Raw genomic sequence first — 20,603 nt, forward strand, 5'->3', positions numbered from 1 at the left:
GGAATACCGAAAGGAGATGAACGATAGTTAGAGTTATATGAACAGGAAATGAAATAAGAATCAAAGCGGATCTGTGGACCGGACGATGGATATGTTCATCGGATCTGGATCGGATCTGAGATCCAGATCATCGGATCTGTAACCGGATATATGGTATATGACAGTGGCCCGAAGAACATATCACTCTCGCACGGCCACCCCATGACATCCTGCGGCATGTTGGATATTTGCTTGTTACAAATGACACCACGCGGTATTCTATTTACGAGATAGAGGTAAGAGCTCTATCATGCTGTTAAGTCCTCGTTTGATAGGATGAACGTATTAGGGTCGCCGGCTCCGCTTTTCTCAAAGATTGTAAGACCAATGTTTGCGCGCCCAACTTGCACGGGGGTATCTCTCCCATCTGGTTGGTGAGTACCTCTCTAAGAAATTAGTACATCATCGGGCTCATCATGTTGCATACTGCATAGCTCGATCAGCTAGTCGATGTTCAATTCACCCCAGCAATTTACCCTCACGGATTCCCTCCTCCTTCCCTTCCTATACCCGTCGATGCTCCGGCTTGGCAGACCCTGTTGCCTCAGCCGTTGGCTTGTCAGGAAGGGTTTTTGCAGCCGCCATTCGGCCAATCCCTAGATTTCGACTACGAGCCTACACTCTTCAAATTGACCTCCGTATTCGATTTCGTACCCGCGCCCACTTTGCCGGACGACGACGATCAGGAAATGTGCTTCGTTAGTACTCAGACCTCCGGTGAAACGCAGCCTCCCCACCCAGATCTTCCCTGGAGACACACTTCCCGAGGCGATATCCTTGACAAAAGTCAAAAACTGCTGCTCAAAAGCTTGTTGGCAGCGTCACCGTGGGGTCGCTCGATCAAACTGGCCAAATACCTTTTCGTTGGCAATTTTCTGGTTGGAATGCAGGACAATCCGTTCATTGTTCCTGAGGCAATTTCCAGGCAGTTGATCACAACAAGCTTTTTGAGAGCTCTTCGCTTTAACCAACAACCTTACGAGGAGCTGAGTGAGAAGCCGCGTGAGTGTCTACATCTAATTCTAATTGTCACCAACTAATGTTATGATCAGTGACGATCGTGGATGACGATGGCCAGGAGACTGTTGTGAGATGGTCATACTTGCGCAACCGAGTAAGCTTGTCCTGATGCATTGGTGCTTTTACTCACCACCAAATGTCACCGGCAGTTCATGGACTTCTATATAGACATTACTTCCGAAATCAGGAAAATCACGCGAGGGAGTACATCCCCATTGGCCGAATTTGTGACCCATGAGGATCAGAAGTTAGAGAAGATTCTTAACTTAATTGTCGCGCTCAACTCAGGCGATCAAAAACTGGTAAGGGACATGGAAGCCGCGTAAAGTGAAGGTTAAGACTCTTCTTCCGTCAGGTACAACAAGCTATCTGCGACCTCATCAAAACACAAGCTTTCAAGGAGGTCCTCTGGGCTGCATTACTCCGACCCATCGCTGAGCTTGCTGAAGGCAATGCGAGACTAGCGGATTTATACCCTGACGCCATTCAAACTTGGATGGGCTACCTACGCAAAGGGATTGTAGGCGTATTGATCACTCTTGTAAGCTTTTTCTTTTTCTCGGGTTATCCTTCCTCATATGAATAACGAAAATTGCGCCGATCTGTACCAGATGTATCAAGCGTTTACTTTGCAGATACCATCTGATTCCATGAACCTGAAAGCGGCCGAGTTACACCCAAAAATCATGGCTGCCCTTGACGATATGTATTCGCATCCAGACCGCTTCACCCCCTTCATCCGGGTGGCACGTGAGCTTCCTTCGCTACAGTTAGTCTTTCATGTTCATTTGATCTTTCACTCAATATTTGTTTAGGGAGTCAAACGTCTTGGTAATGGATCCCAAGCATAAAGTTCCGAAGTTTATCACGGACAAGGCGGGGAGTGAGGCGCATGAAGACCATGAACGACCTCAAGCCTATAGATGTCGTTGCGACCTCTGATTTCGAAGTCCCGCATGCGAAATTTGTCTTTCCAGTGGTTAGCAGCAATGTGGAAATGGATCTCAAGTACTTCACGAAAGCTTAGTGGAGTCGTGGTGATTTCGGACTCTCGACAACGTTTTTCTTGTAGATTACACGTGTACTACTAGTTGAGGAATTATATACAGTCTATTCGGATCGGCGAAACAGTGAAAATGACAGCGCCCGAGATGAGATTACTTAGGTGAAGCGGAAGCTTGCGCACAATAATACTATGAATTCTTCTTACATCCTTGTTACTGTCCATGCATATTTCTATAGCTACTAACCTGAACTGCAATCACCAGCACCCATCACGAGTCAGTACCGTCACACCCTCGAAAATCGACTGGACGAGATTTTGTCACACCGGCACAACACCGGCACGTTTATTTGGCATTATTTGGTGCCAATGTTTTAGAGCCCGGCGGTCTGTCGTTCACGTCAATCACTACACAACCGATAAAGCCAAAATAGGAATATTCACGGCAGGTATGTTTAGATATCTCCGATCACACTCAGTAAAATTCACCGTTAATAGACCTACTAAAACATGTCGCGAGTGATTTACGGTCCTCAGATTGGTAGTGGTCGCGTAAGTCGTTCTCGTATTTAATGCAGCCCAATACTTACATTTAACAGACACAGCTTGAGCTGTTAGCGGCAAATATGGTACGCATTTAGTGCCGCGTCGCCGTCGCGGGGACCTGACTTCATTACCCGAGGCGGCCGCTGCTCCGCGAGCGCCAAGCCTGTTCAGCAGATTGATGCGCTCTTGCGCCGACATATGGACCCGGATAGTGGAAAAACTAAAATCGGTGTTCGATTCATTCGCATACTAACAGAATGCTCTAGAATTGAACTTGATACCCACAAGCATATGCATACCACATCGCTAACTAGTAGTCTATACCATGCTCCCGACTTCCCAATCACCCAACATCATTGTATCATGCTTTCAAATCACATCACATCTAGTATATACTGTATAAACATACCATGTAGTATATACTATTAATAGAACAGTACTGGCACACGACATCGAGAATATTTCCAATATTTTTGTCGATCGAATCGATTTAACTAGTCCGATTTCTTGTGTTTCACGCTCAATTCACGCTGATTTCGAGTCTTCAAAGATCAGGCAAATCGGATCGCAGATCTGAGCGAAATCCGATCGAATCATTTTTGCAGCACTGCCACATGTTCACCGGCGGCATCGCAACCGTGACTTCAAGTTGAAAACTCCCACTGATCATCATTTTTGCACATCATACTCTGGTCACACGCTGTGACCACCGTCGCCTCATACACAAACTCCTTCATGATCTCTTGCAAAGCTTCGCGTTTGAGATCTGGCGAGGAAGCACTATGGCCTCGATGTACCGTCCTCCACCTCTACCTGTGAGATCTGGCGACTTTTATGGATTACAAGGTATGCTTTCTAAACGTCAGATGTTTTTCTCGATTCTCATTGTGCTACTGAAGATTCAACAGCCTATTGATATAAATCATGTCACGGTAACCGTAGCTACGGTGTGTATCTTCATGCAGGTGTAACTTACTGTGGTCTGATTGCTTTGTAGATGAAGATACACGCGGATTATTTGTACTTTCCGGTTTCAACGCTACGGTAGGGAACGCGCATGATATGGATAGCCAGCATTTGGGCGGCCAACATCATCCATCTCTCAGTCATTCAACCCAAAGTTCTTCTTCTTCTGCTATCGACTTAACTATCACTATCACAGGCCTTGCCACTTCAAGTTCAGCTCCTCCGAGTCCGAATCCGTCTCCGACACTTCATCCTTCAGTGGATGGTGGTCATTTCGTCGCTCGCAGACGAACAAGCTGGGCAAAGTTAGACGCAGGGCAGGATCCCTTACGCCCGAACCTTTCGTTAACTATGGAGGCTGGTCCTTCACGAACACCGCCCAGGCCATTTACTCCGGATGGGAACCCAGTTTATTCTCCTAACAATGGATTCTTTGCAAACACATTAACGTACAATGGGAATTCGATCTACAGTGGCTTGCTCTATACTGCTGCACAAGCTGGTCCATCCTCCGCTTCCTTAATGTCTACTCCAGAGTCTGACCTTGACTCATCGAAGGACGGAGACGATGTCCATCTCACTGGTACCAACTCTCGATGGAAATCTGCAAGTGGGAGTTGGGCTAGTGCTGATTTAAATGTCGACTCCGAGCGTAGGGGAGGTACTACAGGCCCCACTAGGCGGTGGACACTACATTACAGTTCTCCACCTTCCCCTCTCAAGCGAACGGGCTCAGCGTTCAGGGTAATGTCCAAGCACCTTCGACGCGCGTCTCTCCGCATCGTTAATCTTTCAAACCATCCCTTGGACAATTCCATCCGCATACCGGACGAGGACTTTGACGATGGCGAGTACTCTCCCACGCAAGATAGCAAGGAACCCTTCGAAGAGCAATGGAACGAAGAACAAGTTTTCCTCAGTAGAAAGCTGACTCCCTTGCGAGGGCGCACTCTCGGTTTCTTAGACTCCTCAAGCACATTTCGTCTTCGCCTTTATCGCTTCCTTTCTCACCCGTAGGCCTCTTTCTAGGTTTCTCCCGCCCGACACTATTAATCATTCCTGTAGATGGACAGAACCTCTAGTACTTTGTTTGATAATTCTTAATGCTTGTGTATTGATATCTCAAGCGTCTCACTCGGCTCTTCTTCCCTCGGAACAATCTATGCCAACCCCACAAAAGGGTTTCTTTCGTGCTTGGGAGGATTATGTTCTTTTGGGGTTGTTCATCCTATTCACGTACGTTTCCTATTGGTTACCATCCCCTCAGCCTGATCCCTCCTGTTAGGTTTGAAGCAGTTGCTCGAATATGTGTTTCTGGATTTTTGCTAGATCCTGAAGTTCCAGTATCGGCTTTCTTTGTATCTTCGACATCAGCAATAACCCCTACAGTCGACTTCGAGGGCAGTTTCTTCTGCATCCAGTTCCTTGTCACGCGGAATCTCCTTAAGGCCCTTTTATGATCGTATATCGCGGCCATTCAAACTCTCCGAGACTACCCCTTCACGTTCGATGCCTGACACAGTGTTTGGTCCAAGCCATTTGCCTCATGAGGCTTCGCGTCAAGAAAAACAGGCCATTGTAGATGAACATTCTTCATGCGCCCATCTCCGAAATCCCTCGCAGCCAACTTTCTTCTCCCGGGCCCTTCGGTCAGACCAAACGCCCCCGGACGTGATCTCGCTGCCATTCCGATTAAATATCAATAACGCACGCGACAAGGTGTATCGCAATATGCCATACTTGCGCCAGAGCTGGGGAAGAATTGACTTTATCGCCATTCTTAGCTTCTGGTTGAGCTTTACACTCGCCATGGCAGGCGTGGAGTGTGGGTCTCATCATGTCGCTGCATTCAGAGCGATGAGTGTGCTGCGAATCAGCAAGACTTCTCGCTATCACGTCTGGAACCACTGTGAGTTTGCGGACGGCACTTTATATCTGTGTGCTTACACCATTCTACAGACAATCATGCACTCACTGAAGATCGCTCGGCCGCTGCTTACTAACGTGGCATATTTTGTTATTTTCGCTGCTGTGTTATTCTCGTGAGTCTATCCAGTTTCTTTCTGGATGCTCATCGAACATGAAGCAATCTTGAAGAATAATTGGAATTCAATCTTTCAAGGGTTCTTTTCGACGGAAATGCTATCTTCAGCCCACCTTGGGAGAAAGTCAAACGCAAATATCACAATCTTGCGGTGGTTACATTGACCCGACTACCCTGAACGTCTCTCCCTATTTACAATTGGACGGTACGTCAGGCCCTGCGGCCAAGGGTTATATCTGCCCTCTGGGGCAGGTTTGTCAGGTTCGTCGCTTGAAGTTTCATTGACGGACGATGATCTCATAATTTCGGTTCAGGAGGGAGACAATCCATACAGTGGCATCCAGAGCTTCGACAATATTTATTATGCCGCGCTTCAAGTTGTCGTTGTGACCTCTGCCAATGGCGTACGTGTTCTTTATTCATATTTCTGTCGCGCTAATGTCCTCTCAGTGGTCCCCTATCATGTACTCGATCATCGATGCCGAGTTTTTCGTCTCCTGCTTCTTTTTCACTGTCTGTATCAACATGATCGTGTCGAACATCTGGCTTATCAATCTACTCGTCGCAGTGACCACGAACACGTTCTCTGCCATATGTGCGGATATGAAGAAGAGTGCCTTTGGTGCTGCACCGTGCGTTTCTTGACCTATGTATATATATGCTGATTTTAACGTCAATCCAATCTCACAGACTAGGACCTGTCGTCGAGGATTGCGAAGAGGGTTGGGTGGATGGGAAACACGTTTCTCAGAACAACTCTCTCAAGGAATTCTACACCCATACGCGCTGGTGCTGGGTATTTCTAGCTCTCGCGTCGCTCGTCGTACAAGCCACCGCCAGTGCCGACATGAGTGACCTACATCAACAGATACTTGACAAGTCAGAGCTAGTGCTTACAGTGGCCTTCGACATCGAGATCATCATGCGCATCGTAGCAGAGCTCCCAGCTTGGCGAAGGTTCTTCAAGCATGGGAACAACTGGCTGGATCTCGTGTTGGCTGTGGGGTCGAGCGTCATTCAGATTCCGGCCACTCACAACTCGGAGCTGTACCCCTGGTTGACAATATTTCAACTAGGGAGGTTCTACAGGGTGATTCTAGAGTTCCCAAGAATGAAACCGCTCATGGTGAGTCTAGTCACCATCTGAACATCTGACAGATGACTAAACCGCTTCAGCTCACGGTATTTGGGAATCTGTACGGTCTAGCGAATATGACGCTTTTCTTGCTCCTCGTCAACCTCCTTGCCGCATTGGTCTGCGAGGAGCTCATTCGCGGCGATATGACCGACTCAACCACGTTGAATTTCGGACAGCTGTGGAATTCGTTCCTCGCTGTGTACCAGATCTTTTCTTCCGAGAATTGGACGAACGTCTTGTACGAGGCAGCTGATGCAGAAATCTCCTTGGGGCAAGCGGTGATCGTGACCGTTTTCTTATCTTCGTGGCTTATATTCGAAAATTGTAAGTCGCCGATAGTGCTCATGCGTATCGCCTTGCTTCGTTAACATGCATTGTTTTCTCTAGTCATCGTGATGCAGATGTTCATCGCTGTTATCCACGAAAACTTCAGTGTCGCGGAAGAAACGAAGAAGAGTAAACAAGCATCGGACTACTGGGCTCAACATCACCCGCAAAGAGTCACGCACAAGAGTTGGACTCGCAAGCTGAATCCGTATCGATGGATCAAGGCAGATCCCGTTCGCGTCAAGGTCGAAACCTTCCTTCAAATCTGGTCTTGCCGATGCAGAAGACGCTCGTGCAAGATTACGGGGTTATTGGACAGGACAATCGAAACGGGGCTGTATGTGGTTTTGAGTGTGTGAGTTGACAGGTTACTGATATTTCGAAGAAACCCGTTCCATTGAAGGGTGCAAAGCATCTCCCTTCGAAATCGTCGACAATGCTTCAACAACTGTTTTCTGGGACTACGAATTCTAATGATGTACCGTTGGTAGCCTTACGACAGGGCCGTCGTGATTCGACAACTGTGCAAGACGAAGAGACGGAGCGTTATCTGTGAGTTTCTGGTCACTGTAAGCAGCAGTTTTACTCACACGAACTTGTAGCGATATTCTCGCCAAGGCGAGCAGCGGCGCTGACGCAACTGAGAACGACCATGATGAGCACTCCGAGCGGAAGGCCCAGAAGGCGGACTTCATCATTGACCACCCGACGTATGACAAGACCTTTTGGCTTTTCTCGCAAGAAGATCGTCTCCGGAATATGTGCCAGAAGGTTGTCAAGCCTGCTGGCGGAGAGCGCTTATTCGGATGCCCACCCTCCGACGTTGCCCATACGCTGTTTCAGCTGCTGATCTTGTTGACCGTGCTTAATGGTAACATCACGGAGGGCGTAGCCACCCCTTTGTACCGGTGCAATTACTACATGGAGCACGGTGTGGCGCGTGATACTTGGTTCAACATCGCCGAGATAGCGTTTGGCGCTCCTTTCCTAGTCGAGTTCATTATCAAGATTATTGCCGATGGTTTCCTGTTCACTCCAAACGCCTACGTCAAGAGCATATGGAATATCCTGGACTTCATTATACTCATCGGTATCCTAGTCAACTTGTCGTTCGCGCTCATTTTCGTCAGCGGATTGACTCGTTCCATCCACACCCTCAAGGCTCTTTGAGCTCTCCGCCTCGTGACCTTGATCGAGAAGATGCGAAACGCGTTCGAATCACTCATTATTTCCGGGGCGACTCGTATCTTGGATGCCGCCGTTTTGGCGATCCTGTATCTGATTCCCTTGAGTGTGTGGGGGTGTAACGACAACAGTGTCCAAGGCGTCGATGGTTGTACCAACGAGTTTGTCAACACAATATACGGCACATCTTTCGGATTTTGGCCCCTCGTGCCTGGGACAATCCTTCACCTTCTATGACGTTCTCCTTCGACAACTTCCGATCTTCGATGCTCATTCTTTTTGAGATTGTGTCGTTGGAAGGGTGGATCGATGTCATGTCGGTCGCGATGAGTATCGCTGGGAAGAATCAACAACCGCAGCGCAACGTTTCACAAATCAACGCCATCTTTTTCATCATCTACAATTTACTTGGAGGCGTTGTGATTCTGACACTTTTTGTCAGGTGAGACTTATCCTTTATGGATCATCGGTCTGTTGGCTTATGGCTTACTTAGTATCATCATCGGCAACTTCTCATCTAAGACGGGCTCTGCATTCCTGACCCAACCTCAGCGAGAATGGATCGACCTGCAGAAACTGATCAAACGCCAGAAGCCGTCAAAGCGTCCTCAGATTCGGCCTACTCAACTATTTCGAGAATGGTGCTACGACCGTGCAATTCACAAGCACGGCTGGTGGATGCGAATGATGACGTGCTGGTTTGTCGTACAAATTATCGTTCTCATGTTTGTGCCTCTTCCTTTGCTGGTTAATTATCTGAACTTATGTTTTTCAGGACGCAAACATTTACAGTCCATGAAGCTGTTCCAAAATTTCAAGGTTAGTAATGGGTTTGCTTCTATCTCCTTTCGGTCCTTCAATGTACTTCCAGACGACTTTTCGTTGATCATCACAACGATGTACGTCATCGATATCGCAGTCAGGTTCTACGGTGTTGGCTGGAGGAGTTTCCGAGCTAACGGGTGGAATCTGTTCGATGTTGTGGTGGCCGGCGGCAGTTTTATCACGACATTGGTTGTCCGGTTTGGGTACACGGGTTTCGTTGTCGAGCAGCTACAGAAGCTATTCCTCGTCAGCATCGCATTCAAGCTCGTACAGAGGACCAGCTCTTCAAGACTGTGATGTAAGTGGAGCAGTCATGTATTGATTAACTGCTGACTTTTTGCAGGGCGAGCTTGCCCGTCATCTTGGACCTCCTGGGACTGTGGTTCATACTCTTTATCTTCTTCGCTATCATGTACATGGAAGGATTCAGCTTGACAAAATGGTATTCTGCAGAAACTCACACTCAAAACTACCAAACCATGGGCTCGGCACTCGTGATGCTTGCATTCATGAGTACGGGGTAGGTATTTTCAACGCTTTCTCATGATATTTTCTGAGATGTCTACTCGTAGCGAGGGCTGGAACCAATATATATGCATGATTTGTATGTGATCAGACGGTCCTTTTTTCTGATGTTGACGTTGGTTTAGCACACTGGCATATCCGCGGTGCACTATCAAACCTACCTCCGACGTTGCCCATACGCTGTTTCAGCTCCGGATCTTGTTGATCGTGCTTGGTGGTTCAACATCGCCGAGATAGCGTTCGGCGCTCCTTTCCTAGTCGAGTTCATTATCAAGATTATCGCCGATGGTTGAAACCGCTAAGAGGCTCGCTCAGCATGACGTACGTCTCCACGGCATCGTTCTCATCAACTGTCCTATCCTTTAATACCATTGTAGTACCATTATCTATTGCATTGTCTTTGGATATACAATTCAGTGAATATGTGACCTGAATCTGTCGTTTATATCTATAAGAACCTTCTCACTGGTTTCCTGATGCTCACTAGTAGACCACCGCCCTTACATCTTTACCAGTGGCTAGGAGGATGCTGGGTGCATAGCTGAATTCTAGTTATAAAAATTTTCAATGCACTGTACTTGCACCGTACAGCATGTTGATATTCCAAAAGAGGTAATTACAGCAGGTAGCCGCATGGCAGTGCGGAAAGAGTTTGTATGCACAACCACGACTTCAACTACAAGCTGGAAAACTGATGGTAAGTCAAATTGTCCTGACGTACATACTTCTAAGGTTCGCGTCACACTCTAGGCTCAACAGCAAGTCGCGAAGTTGCTCGAGCGGGGTATTGGTATTTGGCCAACTCAACTTCCACGGTACGCTGAAGTAGTGATGCTGTGAGTTCCCGTCTATAGCTACTAGTACTTTAATTCTGATTCAATTATCGGTTTCTCCACACCGTAAGTGCAGACGATGCTTATGAAAATACCTCAGTCCGGACGAAGGAAATTGATAGCCCTCAGTAGGTTGCCTTTGTCACTGCTTAATGGCCTCAATCTAACGCTATCAACAGACCCGCAATATACGGTAATTGGCAGGAGTTGGTTCACCCGTTGGGAGGTACTTACTATCATCACATTACAAAGGTGAGCGCTGATCAGTTGTATGAGTAATGCGCTCACATGATGTAAATTTAGAATGCGTTTACGCCGATGAACCTAAGGCGTTATCTGGATCTTCACAGCCTTGAGGATTTTATTGACGCGTCACGAGCCGCAGCAAACGAGGATGGGTGGATACTGGTCGTTCTCCCGACGATCTTTATGGGAGAAGAACGATTTCGATATTATTATGTGGTTCCCAACCAGCACGTCATTGCATGGCTAGAAGATATGAATGGTGAAATCTTATTCGGAGAATGTATCCAGCCAAGTGAATGGGGACATAAGAGTATGTTACCTTCCCCTTTTCTTTTTCTTGGTTTGATTTTGATTATACAGGACTCGAACTCGAGGCTCAATATTGGTGAGTAGTTACCCAAGGATATCACCCTGATTGACTAAATGTATTCACTGCTTGATAGGAAACACTTCGAGTTTTTTCCGCATCAATTCCAAATGGCAAGCTGGCAAGTGAGATCTATATGAAGAGAATTTGTCTGCTACATCGGAGGTAAGTCCTATACTACTTCAGCGAGTGCCAAAATCACCCGAGCGAAACAGAAGCCACAACTTTGGGTCAATCCTCTGCTGTTTCGATGTTCTGGACTCTTGACCAGATGAATCAGATTGGTACACATTTGGCTACTATCGGTACGTGCTCACGTCTCCCTTGCGCATCATCCTGACGACTGAGAAACAGAAAGCCTTGCCAACAATGAGATTATAGAGGAAACTGGCACCGTGTTCTGTTGTACGTGCGCTTAGAATTTTTTGCCCTTTCGGATGCCGATTTCCATTTTAAAAGGCAGGATATTGTATATACTGCGTACGTGGTTTTCTTATGATCAAATGTCATTAATATTTTAGACCACGTAGGGCACCACCAGTTTCTGAACCGCCACAATCAACCTGAAGCCCGTCTTATTCGAAGCCATGTGGTGAGAGAGACGCACAGGTCGTGTAAACTTTTTATTTTCATGAGCAATGCGGCAGCTATGATGCTGTGCATGCCAATCACGATTGGGCGCATTAGGAGTACTTCTATTGACGGCGTCTTGAATGGAGTGGAAGTGAATTCGTTTATCGACGGTTTCAGCAGCCAAGCGAAAAGTCAAATCGCCCTGGTAAGTTCTTTGCAAATGTAAATCCTCCTTGCTTATTTTGCCTTGACAGGCAGGAGTCTCTATGGCCATGGATATCGCCATCCTTGCCATACCGGGTCTCGGGACAACAGAGACCTCACAGACTCTGTGCTCCTGCTCTTTTCTTTTCGGTGTTGGTTGTATTTTTGCGGGCACGATGGTGCAACACTTTGGCGAGAGAATGAGATCCATGGACTTCGCGGTACGATTAAACATTATCTTTCTGTAGCTTAAGCTTGACCTTTCTGACCTCACAGTCATATTACCTGCGACAAAAGACGAAAATGTTTATCGTTATTACAGGCATACCAACTACTTTCTTTGTACTGAGGTAAACAAATTCTCATTATGATTGCTTGCGTCTCTAATAGAATCACCGGCAGTGTGACAGGTTCCATTCTCGGATTTCTCTCTGGTGTCGCCACTGATTTCAAGCCATCCGCACCGATAATGGCCGCAACCCTTATTACGCTTGGCGTTGTGATGGGTTCGCTGCTTGTTTGGTGCTTGCCAGTTATGGCCCAGGACCTGGCCAGGGTGCGGCCCCAGTGATATCCTTGTCTGGATATCCTTGAAGATACTCTCTGGAGCAGAGTACCGCAAATAGAGTGGAATGTACTTCAAGTTGGACAAACGTACTCGTACGTGCTGCACGAGTACTTTCAGTCCAGTACCCAAAGGGTAGTTAACGAATGCAACATTTCCCAGCCAAATATGCACCCCAATTTCCCTCATTCTTCTGATGGATTGCCTACTTATCCAGGCGTTTTTTGGTCAGCATTTTCAAGCGTTGAAACGGGCGCCGAAAACCCACAGCTTTATTGTACTTTTATGCTCGCAACGGGCATCCAGCTTATTTGATCAGAGCGCAGATGTTCATGGTTTGCTATCAAAATTCTACATTACGACAGTGAGGACTAACGACGCTAGACTGACCTTACGCTGTCGATGTTCTCTGCGCTGCAGCAATAGTTTTTACGGCGGTGCTACGGTATATCTTCTCCTTTCATCCATTCAAAGTCGTCATCCATTCAACGTCGTCGTCATTATCGCCTAAGTAAGCCAGTCAGTTTATTCGAGGAAAGGCTGCGTCTGACGCACTGAAAATGGGAAATTGAATGGGAAAAGGGGCATCCCATTCAATCTGACGAGGAGAACATGTGCTGACTCCAATCGGCACATATTCTTCAAAGATTCTTGCTCAATGATATTCCTCCAGCCAGCGCAATCTGTATACTTGGTACTGCGCTTGAAGCCTCGAGCAGCCCAATTCTGCGAGCCATAGTTGCTCCTTCAGCTTGGCTATGGATTCTTCCTCGCACCTTTCGTGGATGTGCTCCGGCAAATGAAGTACTTCTTTGTTCTCTGCCAAGGCCGAGCTCTTCTCGATATCCGCCTTGCTGGTATATGATAAGCTTTGAGAAATGACAAGGATCATGTCCATGCACCTTACACCAACAAGCCCCTCATGCTCGCTCTTTTGGTTGGCATTGCCTGTTATTTCGATTCTAGGGAACAGAGTTAACAAGTCCTGCCAGCGAGTAGGCATAATTGGGTTTACTGGAGATTGACACTAATGATATTTCCAGATAGATTGAAGGTCTGAGTCTGACGCAAGGATTGCTGCATCTTTGGGTTGAACCTAGGCGGCCGTATTCTCTAGTTGTGATATGCAAGAAAATGCAACATCAGGGAAGCTTTATTATGCGTATTAATCTGCTAACGCTTTTTAAGCCGTGAGGTTAATTGCCATCAATTTGACGAAAGGTAGTTCAGCCCTGGTGGGCCATTTGTCACTCCCCTGGCTGACGGCCTGCGCCACGGCCAGCGGTTCGCCCTGCCTGCGCCATCAGGTACGCCCTTGCTAAAAATCTCACACGACTCAGTACTGGAGATAAAAGGCTGAATTTTATCCTTTGCAAAGTCCAATCTATCTTTTCCTCGCTAGCTCTCATGACCACTGAAGATTCAACTTCCAGCATCCCGAGCAAACGCGCCACGTCAGCCCTTCAAATGGGCCTCTGCAAAAAGTGTAAGTTGTCCCTAATGTTGGGGACAGGTTTGGCTAACTCATCTTGTCGGCCAGCTCTTCGGCAGATCCTCTTGTATCACACGGGCGCCACTTCGGTCGAACGGTGTTCGCGTTATGCAACTATCCCTCTCTGCTCACCAATGGAGTCCTTAGGTTAGAACAAATGGAAGACACTCCTCTGGAAAATTTCTCGGCTGAGTAAAAAGATATCATCTTTGTCTGCTAGCTTATGGACTGACTCGTTTGGCAGAGAACGACGCGAGCATCGCGTATTCGAACAGCTCTTAGACTCTTACCCTGGCCTATTAGAGCGACTTAGGAACGGTTCCGAAGAGGAAATTCTGCACGTTGGAGAGCTAGTATGTTTGTTCTTTACATTACCGGGGTTCAAGCTTACGATTTTTAAGATTGGCAAGGGAGCGTCAGGCGCGAGAGGTGACGACACTAAATCTTTGAAGTCTGCAATACTCGATTGGATTTCCCCGAAAGGAGCCTCGATCCAGCCTCCTTTACATAGGAACTCGAAGATCGATCGTGGATTCAACCATGAACTTACCGGGTCACTACTTTGCCCCGCAGGGTTAGACTGGCACGACCCAGAGTATGCTTTCATTCTTTGGTGTCCGCAGTTCTGACAACTTGAAACAGGACGAGAGAGAACCTGCGCAGTGGTGAAATCTTGGTCTGCGGAGACCAATGGCCCGTTTTCTTATATGCCAATCAGACCTATGACGATGAGGATCCATGGTGCGGCCTCCTCAGGAGTCGCTTGCTGACATCTGTAAGTGGGCACACATATTCACTGATCCGTTCACTATACTATTGTCAGGCTTATAAGCATGTCTTCACATCCCCAAGCTCGGTCGACAAGGACCCAAAAGCCACGCGATCCGGAAACGCTCGCCTCCATGGCATGAGCTGTGTCACCATCGCCTCCATCGCCTATATTGCTACTCAGGTTCGTCAATGCCATATGTTTATAGCTCAATGATCTTGATGTACATGCGTTTGAAGGTTCGATTTGCGCTAAGCTCGTCCTCGGTGTTTTCACGAAGCGACACATCTACAGATTCAGAGACATTCTACCACAGCCTCCTCGACCTTTTCGAGGACCCGGACGAATCTAAAGAAGTTGACGAGCTACTAATATGGTGGAATCGGTATTGTCATAACTTTTGACCATTTCGCCGAGCTCATTGCTTTGTATCCAGTCAGGTCTTCCCTACTTCCTCTGCCGCCCAGCGGCCTATTAGTGCCAACAGTGCCCTATCGAAAATACGAATCAAACGTCTTGCGAGTAAAAACGCTACGGATCCGAATGCATCTGTAGCCTCTATATAGTCTTCATTCGATGTTTTATATATAGTAAATACATATACAACCTAATACCAGCATGATCTGACTCTCGCAACCAAGCTAACGCGCTAAAAGTTCAAAAATAACGAGTTGCAAGGCAGATGATACCGCATTGTCAGTTAAGCCGCTCCTATGGACAAAAGGCAGCGTAATCCAAGACGGGCTGCTCTGAAATTGATTATCTAGCGCCGGCGTTGATGACCAGTTGCTGCAGTATGGTACTACTGATATCATTGCTCCACATCCATGGGCCGAAGGCAGCTCAACCCGACACAGTCTACCCTTGGAAGATATACAATTGTGCCAGTATTTATGGGGAATGGATGAACTCCCTCACCTTGCGATTGATGATCACGGCTCAGCGGGCGCTGGAGTATGGCACCACAATATCATTGCTACGCACCCTTGGGTCGAAGGCAGCTCAAACCGAGACGGCCTACCATTGGAAGGCATAGTCTGGGGCTGGCATTTATGTAGAGTTTGTAAGTAATACACCGACTCGCTCGCGTTACAACTGATGATCACACCTTAGCGGGCGTTGGAGCACGATACTACAATACCATTGCTCCACACCCTTGGGCCGCAGGCAGCTCGAACCAAGGCAACCTATCCTTGGAAGGCATAATCTGGGGCTGGCGTTTATGTAGAGTTTGTAAGTAATACACCGACTCGCTCGCGTTACAACTGATGATCACACCTTAGCGGGCGTTAAAGTACGGTATTGCAATACAATAGTTCCGCACCCTTGGCCCGCAGGCAGCTCGAACCAAGGCGGCCTATCCTTGGAAGGCATAATCTGGGACTGGCGATTATGGAGAGTTGGTGAGTAATGCACCAACTCGCTCGCGTTACAACTGATGATCACACCTTAGCGGGCGCTGGAGTACGGTATTGCAATACAATAGTTCCACACCCTTGGGCTGAAGGTAGCTCGAACGAAGGCAGCCTACCCTTGGAAGGCATGACCTGGCGCTGGCATTTATGGAGAGGTTGTGCAGGATAAAATAGTGAGCTAGCATTACATGTCATGAACATATGCCGTCAGGATTGGGAAGGCTGATAGCACATTGTCATTACTTATTCACATTCCGTACTCTACCATGGCTCTACACGATTGCACCCTCGGCAACTTCGATCCCACGTAGTCCGGCCATATACGACTCTATCTGACATAACCATTTTTATAGAGATTGTGAAGGATGAAAAATCTGCCAAAGGTTATATGTCATGACCAGGGTAGGGCAAAGTTATTGTATATTACAAGTATAATCTACTAGGTGATTGTGGGGTACTTGAAAAACACAATATTGTTTTGTCATGCTGGTAGGCGTGACAATGTAAGCCACGTTGATGACGAGCTGGTAGATAATTGTAACAAAACTGACACATATGTGTATTTGGCGGGTTCTATCCGACGTAGTCCGGGTATTCAAAGCTTTCTCAAGTGAAATATAATTATGATATATATTATACGGATTGTACTTCAGACAAAGCTTTCTCAAACCTTATCATTTTCGGGTCGGTTTCCTGATGTAGTAGTGTGGTATACACCGCTTTTACTTAGGTGAATAAAGTCATTCTCTCATCCTTCCTTTGGATAGCAGCTGAGTGCAGTATACACTGCTTTTACTTGGTTTTGTCAGATTCAAGTTGAGGACACTCTCCTTTATTTGCCTTATGAACTTCTACATACGTAGGAGTCTTTGAACCGACCTTAGCCTGACATTGCTTATCACGTTGCTATACGTCAGAACTATCCCAGTTCGCAACAACTACATGAAAATGTCTCTAAACTTAAAGTGCAAACCTTGTGACGAGCCCACTGTCTACAACCAGCCTGCAAAGCGGCAGAAAATCACCAAGGACAATCCTCAAACTTCAGCTCATTCTACAGCCAGTGAATGCACTTTTTCTCACCAAAATCTCACACTCTCTGATTGGATGACAGTCTATTATTTATTGATTCACATCCTACTGTGACACAAACTGAAATTGTCAAACACTTGAAATCTCTCAAATCGGGTGCACTCATTTTCACGCAGTCAATATCACACAAGTTACGGGAATGTCCAAAATGGAAGCACAGGTCAATGATAACCCTAGTGCATTGTCATCAAAGCAGCCAAGAATTGTGACGAGGCCTGATGTCGAGCATGCCTTGATTCTATGGGTTAGGCACAATATGGAGAATAGATGTGAAACAGTGATTGGGCCTATGCTGCGGGAGAAACGGAAAAGGTTTGAAGACGAGTTTGATGTCACACTTTTGGCGGAGGTCACATGTGTCACAATTATGTGACAAATATCGTCTTGCATATTCCTCATAAATTATAAAGCATGACATTTTGGCGGTCCCATCGGTATGCATTATGACCATTTCAACTGTACTACAAACCCTAGACTGGTAGTTCAGTAGCGAGATATTTACAGTGTAAGCACAGAAAAATATGTTCCACCAATCGCGTTGCTCCATCACCAGCGCCGTAAGCTCACCGTAAGCATCAAACTTCTTTTTGACAAGCGAAAATTATGGGTCTTTTGCTGATGAAAGTGAAAACTTATCGCGCAAGCTAAGCGAGAATGGACGTCAGTCAGGTATAGTGAGAATAAAACATACAGTCAGTTCCTGAGCTAATACTGGTCTAGACCTGATAACGTTCCTCGCGCATCAATCTTGGTTGTGTGTGTCTTGGCCTGCCAGCTAACGGACATCGGCGTGTATCAAAACCCGACTTGGAGTGTAATGACTTTACAACAACTCTGCACCGACAGACAGTCGAGTTGTTAAGATGGCCACGATTCGGCAACCGTCGACCCAGACCGAAGGATTCAAGCATGCCACCTCCCTGAGGGCACCGCACACTCAAACTTTTACAGATTTGAACGTAAAATCAGACGTTATTGAAGATGTTATTGACAATGAGTGGGAACAAGGAATTCCCATGCCAAGTAGCATGCCATACCCCTCCGGTATTGCAAGCTCAGGGATATCTGTTAGGAAGCTCTCCTTAACAACATATTCGAAGACGGTCGTTCCAAGCGCTCACGGAGGCATATAAAATGAGCACGGCTGGTGTACCTGGTTTTCCGTTCCAGTTTTTTCCCTCCTTGCACACTTCAAGTCACAATGCCCTCCAAGGCAAGAGCGTTGGCCGAGCTCACCAGGATTCACTGGTTTCCAGTGGGGTGTGACTTCATGTTCTGGCCTTTCGGTGAGTCATAGGATGCATGCGGGACGTTACTTGTTGGTTGATTTAAATCTCAATTCATCGTACCTAGCGTGGGGCTCCCTGGCGGCGTCATACCATGTGGCATTACCCATGAATGAAGTTGTCATAAACACTTTGTTCTATGCATTGTTGGGAACACTGGTGCATAGTGCAGGCTGTGTCATAAACGATATGCTTGATCGCGACTTCGATCGCAAAGTTGGTATGTCAGTTCCGTCTTGACTGTCACTCATCTCTTGACGCTGTTCAATCAGAACGTTCGAAAGGCCGACCGATCGCGTCGGGAGCTGTCACTATGACAGAGGCCTCGATTCTTCTGTTCGTGCTCGTTGCTGCCATCTTTTACATGTTTTCGACTGCTGGCACTACGGCGTAAGTAGATCATTCAACAAGTATCAAGACTTCCCTGACATGCAATTCCAGTCTCACACTGGGTCTTGTTGGACTCCCTGCTTGTGGCGGGACATATCCACTGATGAAGCGTTGGATGTATTGGCCGTCTTTGTACCTCGGTACGGCTTTTTTGAAATTAAAACTTGTTTATCGTCTTATCCAGTTCCAAGGTTTTGCTGCTAGCTGGGCCGTCCCATTCACGTGGGTGGCAATTACGGGTGAGTTCGATTGGGGCATGATCCTGAACGTCGCAGTTGCGTCGTGCTGGTAAGTACCAGCAAGACGTTTTTTCTTCGAAGGGCTGACGGTGCCTCCCTAGCTGGACGTGTCTTTACGACACTATCTACGCGTGCCAGGTGACTAGCCCATTTTATTTGCATTGAAACGTGGGTATTAATTGCATTATCTCAGGACAAGAAGGACGACGAGAAGGCTGGAGTCAAGTCCATGGCGGTTCGTCTGGGCGATGGCATTCGTTTGGCATTGAGCGTATTGATGTGATTTTCTTTGCGTGTCTTCTGTGGGCTGGATACTTGAACGACCAACATCTCCCGTTCTACGTGATGAGCGTCATTGCGCCCTTCCTCCTCTGTCTCTGGCACATATGGTCATTTGATCATAACGATCCTAAAGACAGCTGGGAGAAATTTACAGTACGTTGGACTGATATAACCACAAGCTTATTCTGATATCCTATTGTACTACAGGCAGGTCGCCATGGTGCAGCGTTGGTTTGTGCAGGATTGTTCGTGGATCATTACTTCAATCTTGCGTCTCTGGCCATTTGAGCATGCACTTTCATCTCGGCTGGATTCATGGTGGCACCTTCAATAATCATATTAATGTGCACACTCCAGTGACCTTGCGCTTTCGTGTTTTTCTCTTAGAGTATTGCTTATGTTTTCCTATCTAACTCATAGACAACTGATGACATAGTATGATAATTACATCCAGATGTCAGGCTACAAATTTGGGGATGTTGCTTGCCGTGCATGACTTTCATACTCTGGCAACATATTAATGTAGTCTGTCTACATACGATGATGCAGAGTATTGAGAGTTGCTCCGATGTATACGGCTACAGAGAAATCAAACAAGCCTGTCGTCCTTCCACTGTGATTTACTTGGAAGGAGAGACTAAGTAACTATATAAGCAGTCCATAGGTGCGTATTGCGCATAGCGATTCGTTGAGGTATGCCAATTTAGAATCGAAGGCCCTCCTGAATCGAGATGCTACACTAAGACCTTCATAGTGCGAGTTATGAGATTGGATCCTCATCCGTCCTCATCGATCATCTCTATTAGCTAAGAAGAAGAAAGGTCTGCAGTTCATCCGCTAAGTCAATGGCCTTGTAAGGATGGCTTCGCCTCTAGCGATGGATGCACGCTGCATCAAACACTTCAACGATTCTGACTTCTCCTTCACATTTTCCCATTTTGTTCATATCCCTTAATTATCTCTCGACTATGCTCTTTCACTGCTTTAAGTTTACTTTGATTATCGTCTCATTTTCCTTTACACTTATACCGACGCTCTTCTCTTTCACGTCTCAAGATCTCACCACAGTGAATCAATTCCCCACAGAAATCATCGTTTCAGTCCGCCCAAAGAACTCAGATTATTCGGAATCTATCTATATACCAAAGTCTCTCAAAACTCTTGCCATTTGTATTCCCCTTCGAACTCGTCAGCACTCGAGCGATACACGTCGCATCCGCTTTACACCCAGA

General features: G+C 46.8%; 5 protein-coding genes across 5 annotated transcripts; 4 read left to right on the forward strand and 1 right to left on the reverse strand.

The window, feature by feature from the left end:
• Positions 1-201: 201 nt before the first annotated feature.
• On the forward strand, positions 202-2,861 carry DFJ58DRAFT_840916 (uncharacterized protein; the record flags this gene model as incomplete). Its single annotated transcript, XM_041392656.1, has 13 exons — positions 202-253; positions 274-275; positions 315-413; positions 474-1,041; positions 1,092-1,153; positions 1,209-1,361; positions 1,415-1,600; positions 1,671-1,828; positions 1,875-1,942; positions 2,302-2,511; positions 2,583-2,614; positions 2,662-2,691; positions 2,745-2,861. The coding sequence occupies 13 exons, from the start codon at positions 202-204 to the stop codon at positions 2,859-2,861; spliced, it is 1,737 nt and encodes a 578-aa protein (XP_041244452.1).
• Positions 2,862-3,018: 157 nt separating this feature from the next.
• DFJ58DRAFT_716108 (Ion transport protein-domain-containing protein) lies at positions 3,019-9,390 on the forward strand (the record flags this gene model as incomplete). The annotated part of the gene is given in 21 exon segments (XM_041384184.1): positions 3,019-3,023; positions 3,715-4,425; positions 4,447-4,493; positions 4,518-4,587; positions 4,640-4,810; positions 4,860-4,994; positions 5,023-5,437; positions 5,534-5,616; positions 5,672-5,827; positions 5,847-5,870; positions 6,309-6,744; positions 6,795-7,080; positions 7,144-7,328; positions 7,367-7,438; positions 7,469-7,635; positions 7,686-8,224; positions 8,255-8,475; positions 8,553-8,710; positions 8,763-8,993; positions 9,044-9,059; positions 9,088-9,390. 21 exon segments carry the CDS (start codon positions 3,019-3,021, stop codon positions 9,388-9,390), a joined length of 4,431 nt encoding a protein of 1,476 aa, XP_041244453.1.
• Positions 9,391-13,061: 3,671 nt separating this feature from the next.
• Positions 13,062-13,409, reverse strand: DFJ58DRAFT_840918 (uncharacterized protein; the record flags this gene model as incomplete). Its single annotated transcript, XM_041392657.1, has 1 exon — positions 13,062-13,409. One exon carries the CDS (start codon positions 13,407-13,409, stop codon positions 13,062-13,064), a length of 348 nt encoding a protein of 115 aa, XP_041244454.1.
• Positions 13,410-13,813: 404 nt separating this feature from the next.
• Positions 13,814-16,308, forward strand: DFJ58DRAFT_716109 (uncharacterized protein; the record flags this gene model as incomplete). Its single annotated transcript, XM_041384185.1, has 9 exons — positions 13,814-13,892; positions 13,958-14,090; positions 14,143-14,251; positions 14,300-14,493; positions 14,541-14,673; positions 14,722-14,850; positions 14,907-15,052; positions 15,104-15,189; positions 16,265-16,308. The coding sequence occupies 9 exons, from the start codon at positions 13,814-13,816 to the stop codon at positions 16,306-16,308; spliced, it is 1,053 nt and encodes a 350-aa protein (XP_041244455.1).
• Positions 16,309-18,375: 2,067 nt separating this feature from the next.
• On the forward strand, positions 18,376-19,882 carry DFJ58DRAFT_879839 (UbiA prenyltransferase family-domain-containing protein; the record flags this gene model as incomplete). The annotated part of the gene is made up of 7 exons (XM_041394514.1): positions 18,376-18,460; positions 18,528-18,680; positions 18,733-18,850; positions 18,902-18,990; positions 19,042-19,089; positions 19,283-19,524; positions 19,579-19,882. The coding sequence occupies 7 exons, from the start codon at positions 18,376-18,378 to the stop codon at positions 19,657-19,659; spliced, it is 816 nt and encodes a 271-aa protein (XP_041244456.1). The 3' UTR covers positions 19,660-19,882.
• Between the last annotated feature and the right edge of the window lie 721 nt (positions 19,883-20,603).

The sequence above is a fragment of the Suillus subalutaceus genome, assembly GCF_016647625.1.
Source record: "Suillus subalutaceus strain FC151 chromosome Unknown DFJ58scaffold_45, whole genome shotgun sequence".
In the NCBI taxonomy this organism is placed as follows: Eukaryota; Fungi; Basidiomycota; class Agaricomycetes; order Boletales; family Suillaceae; genus Suillus; species Suillus subalutaceus.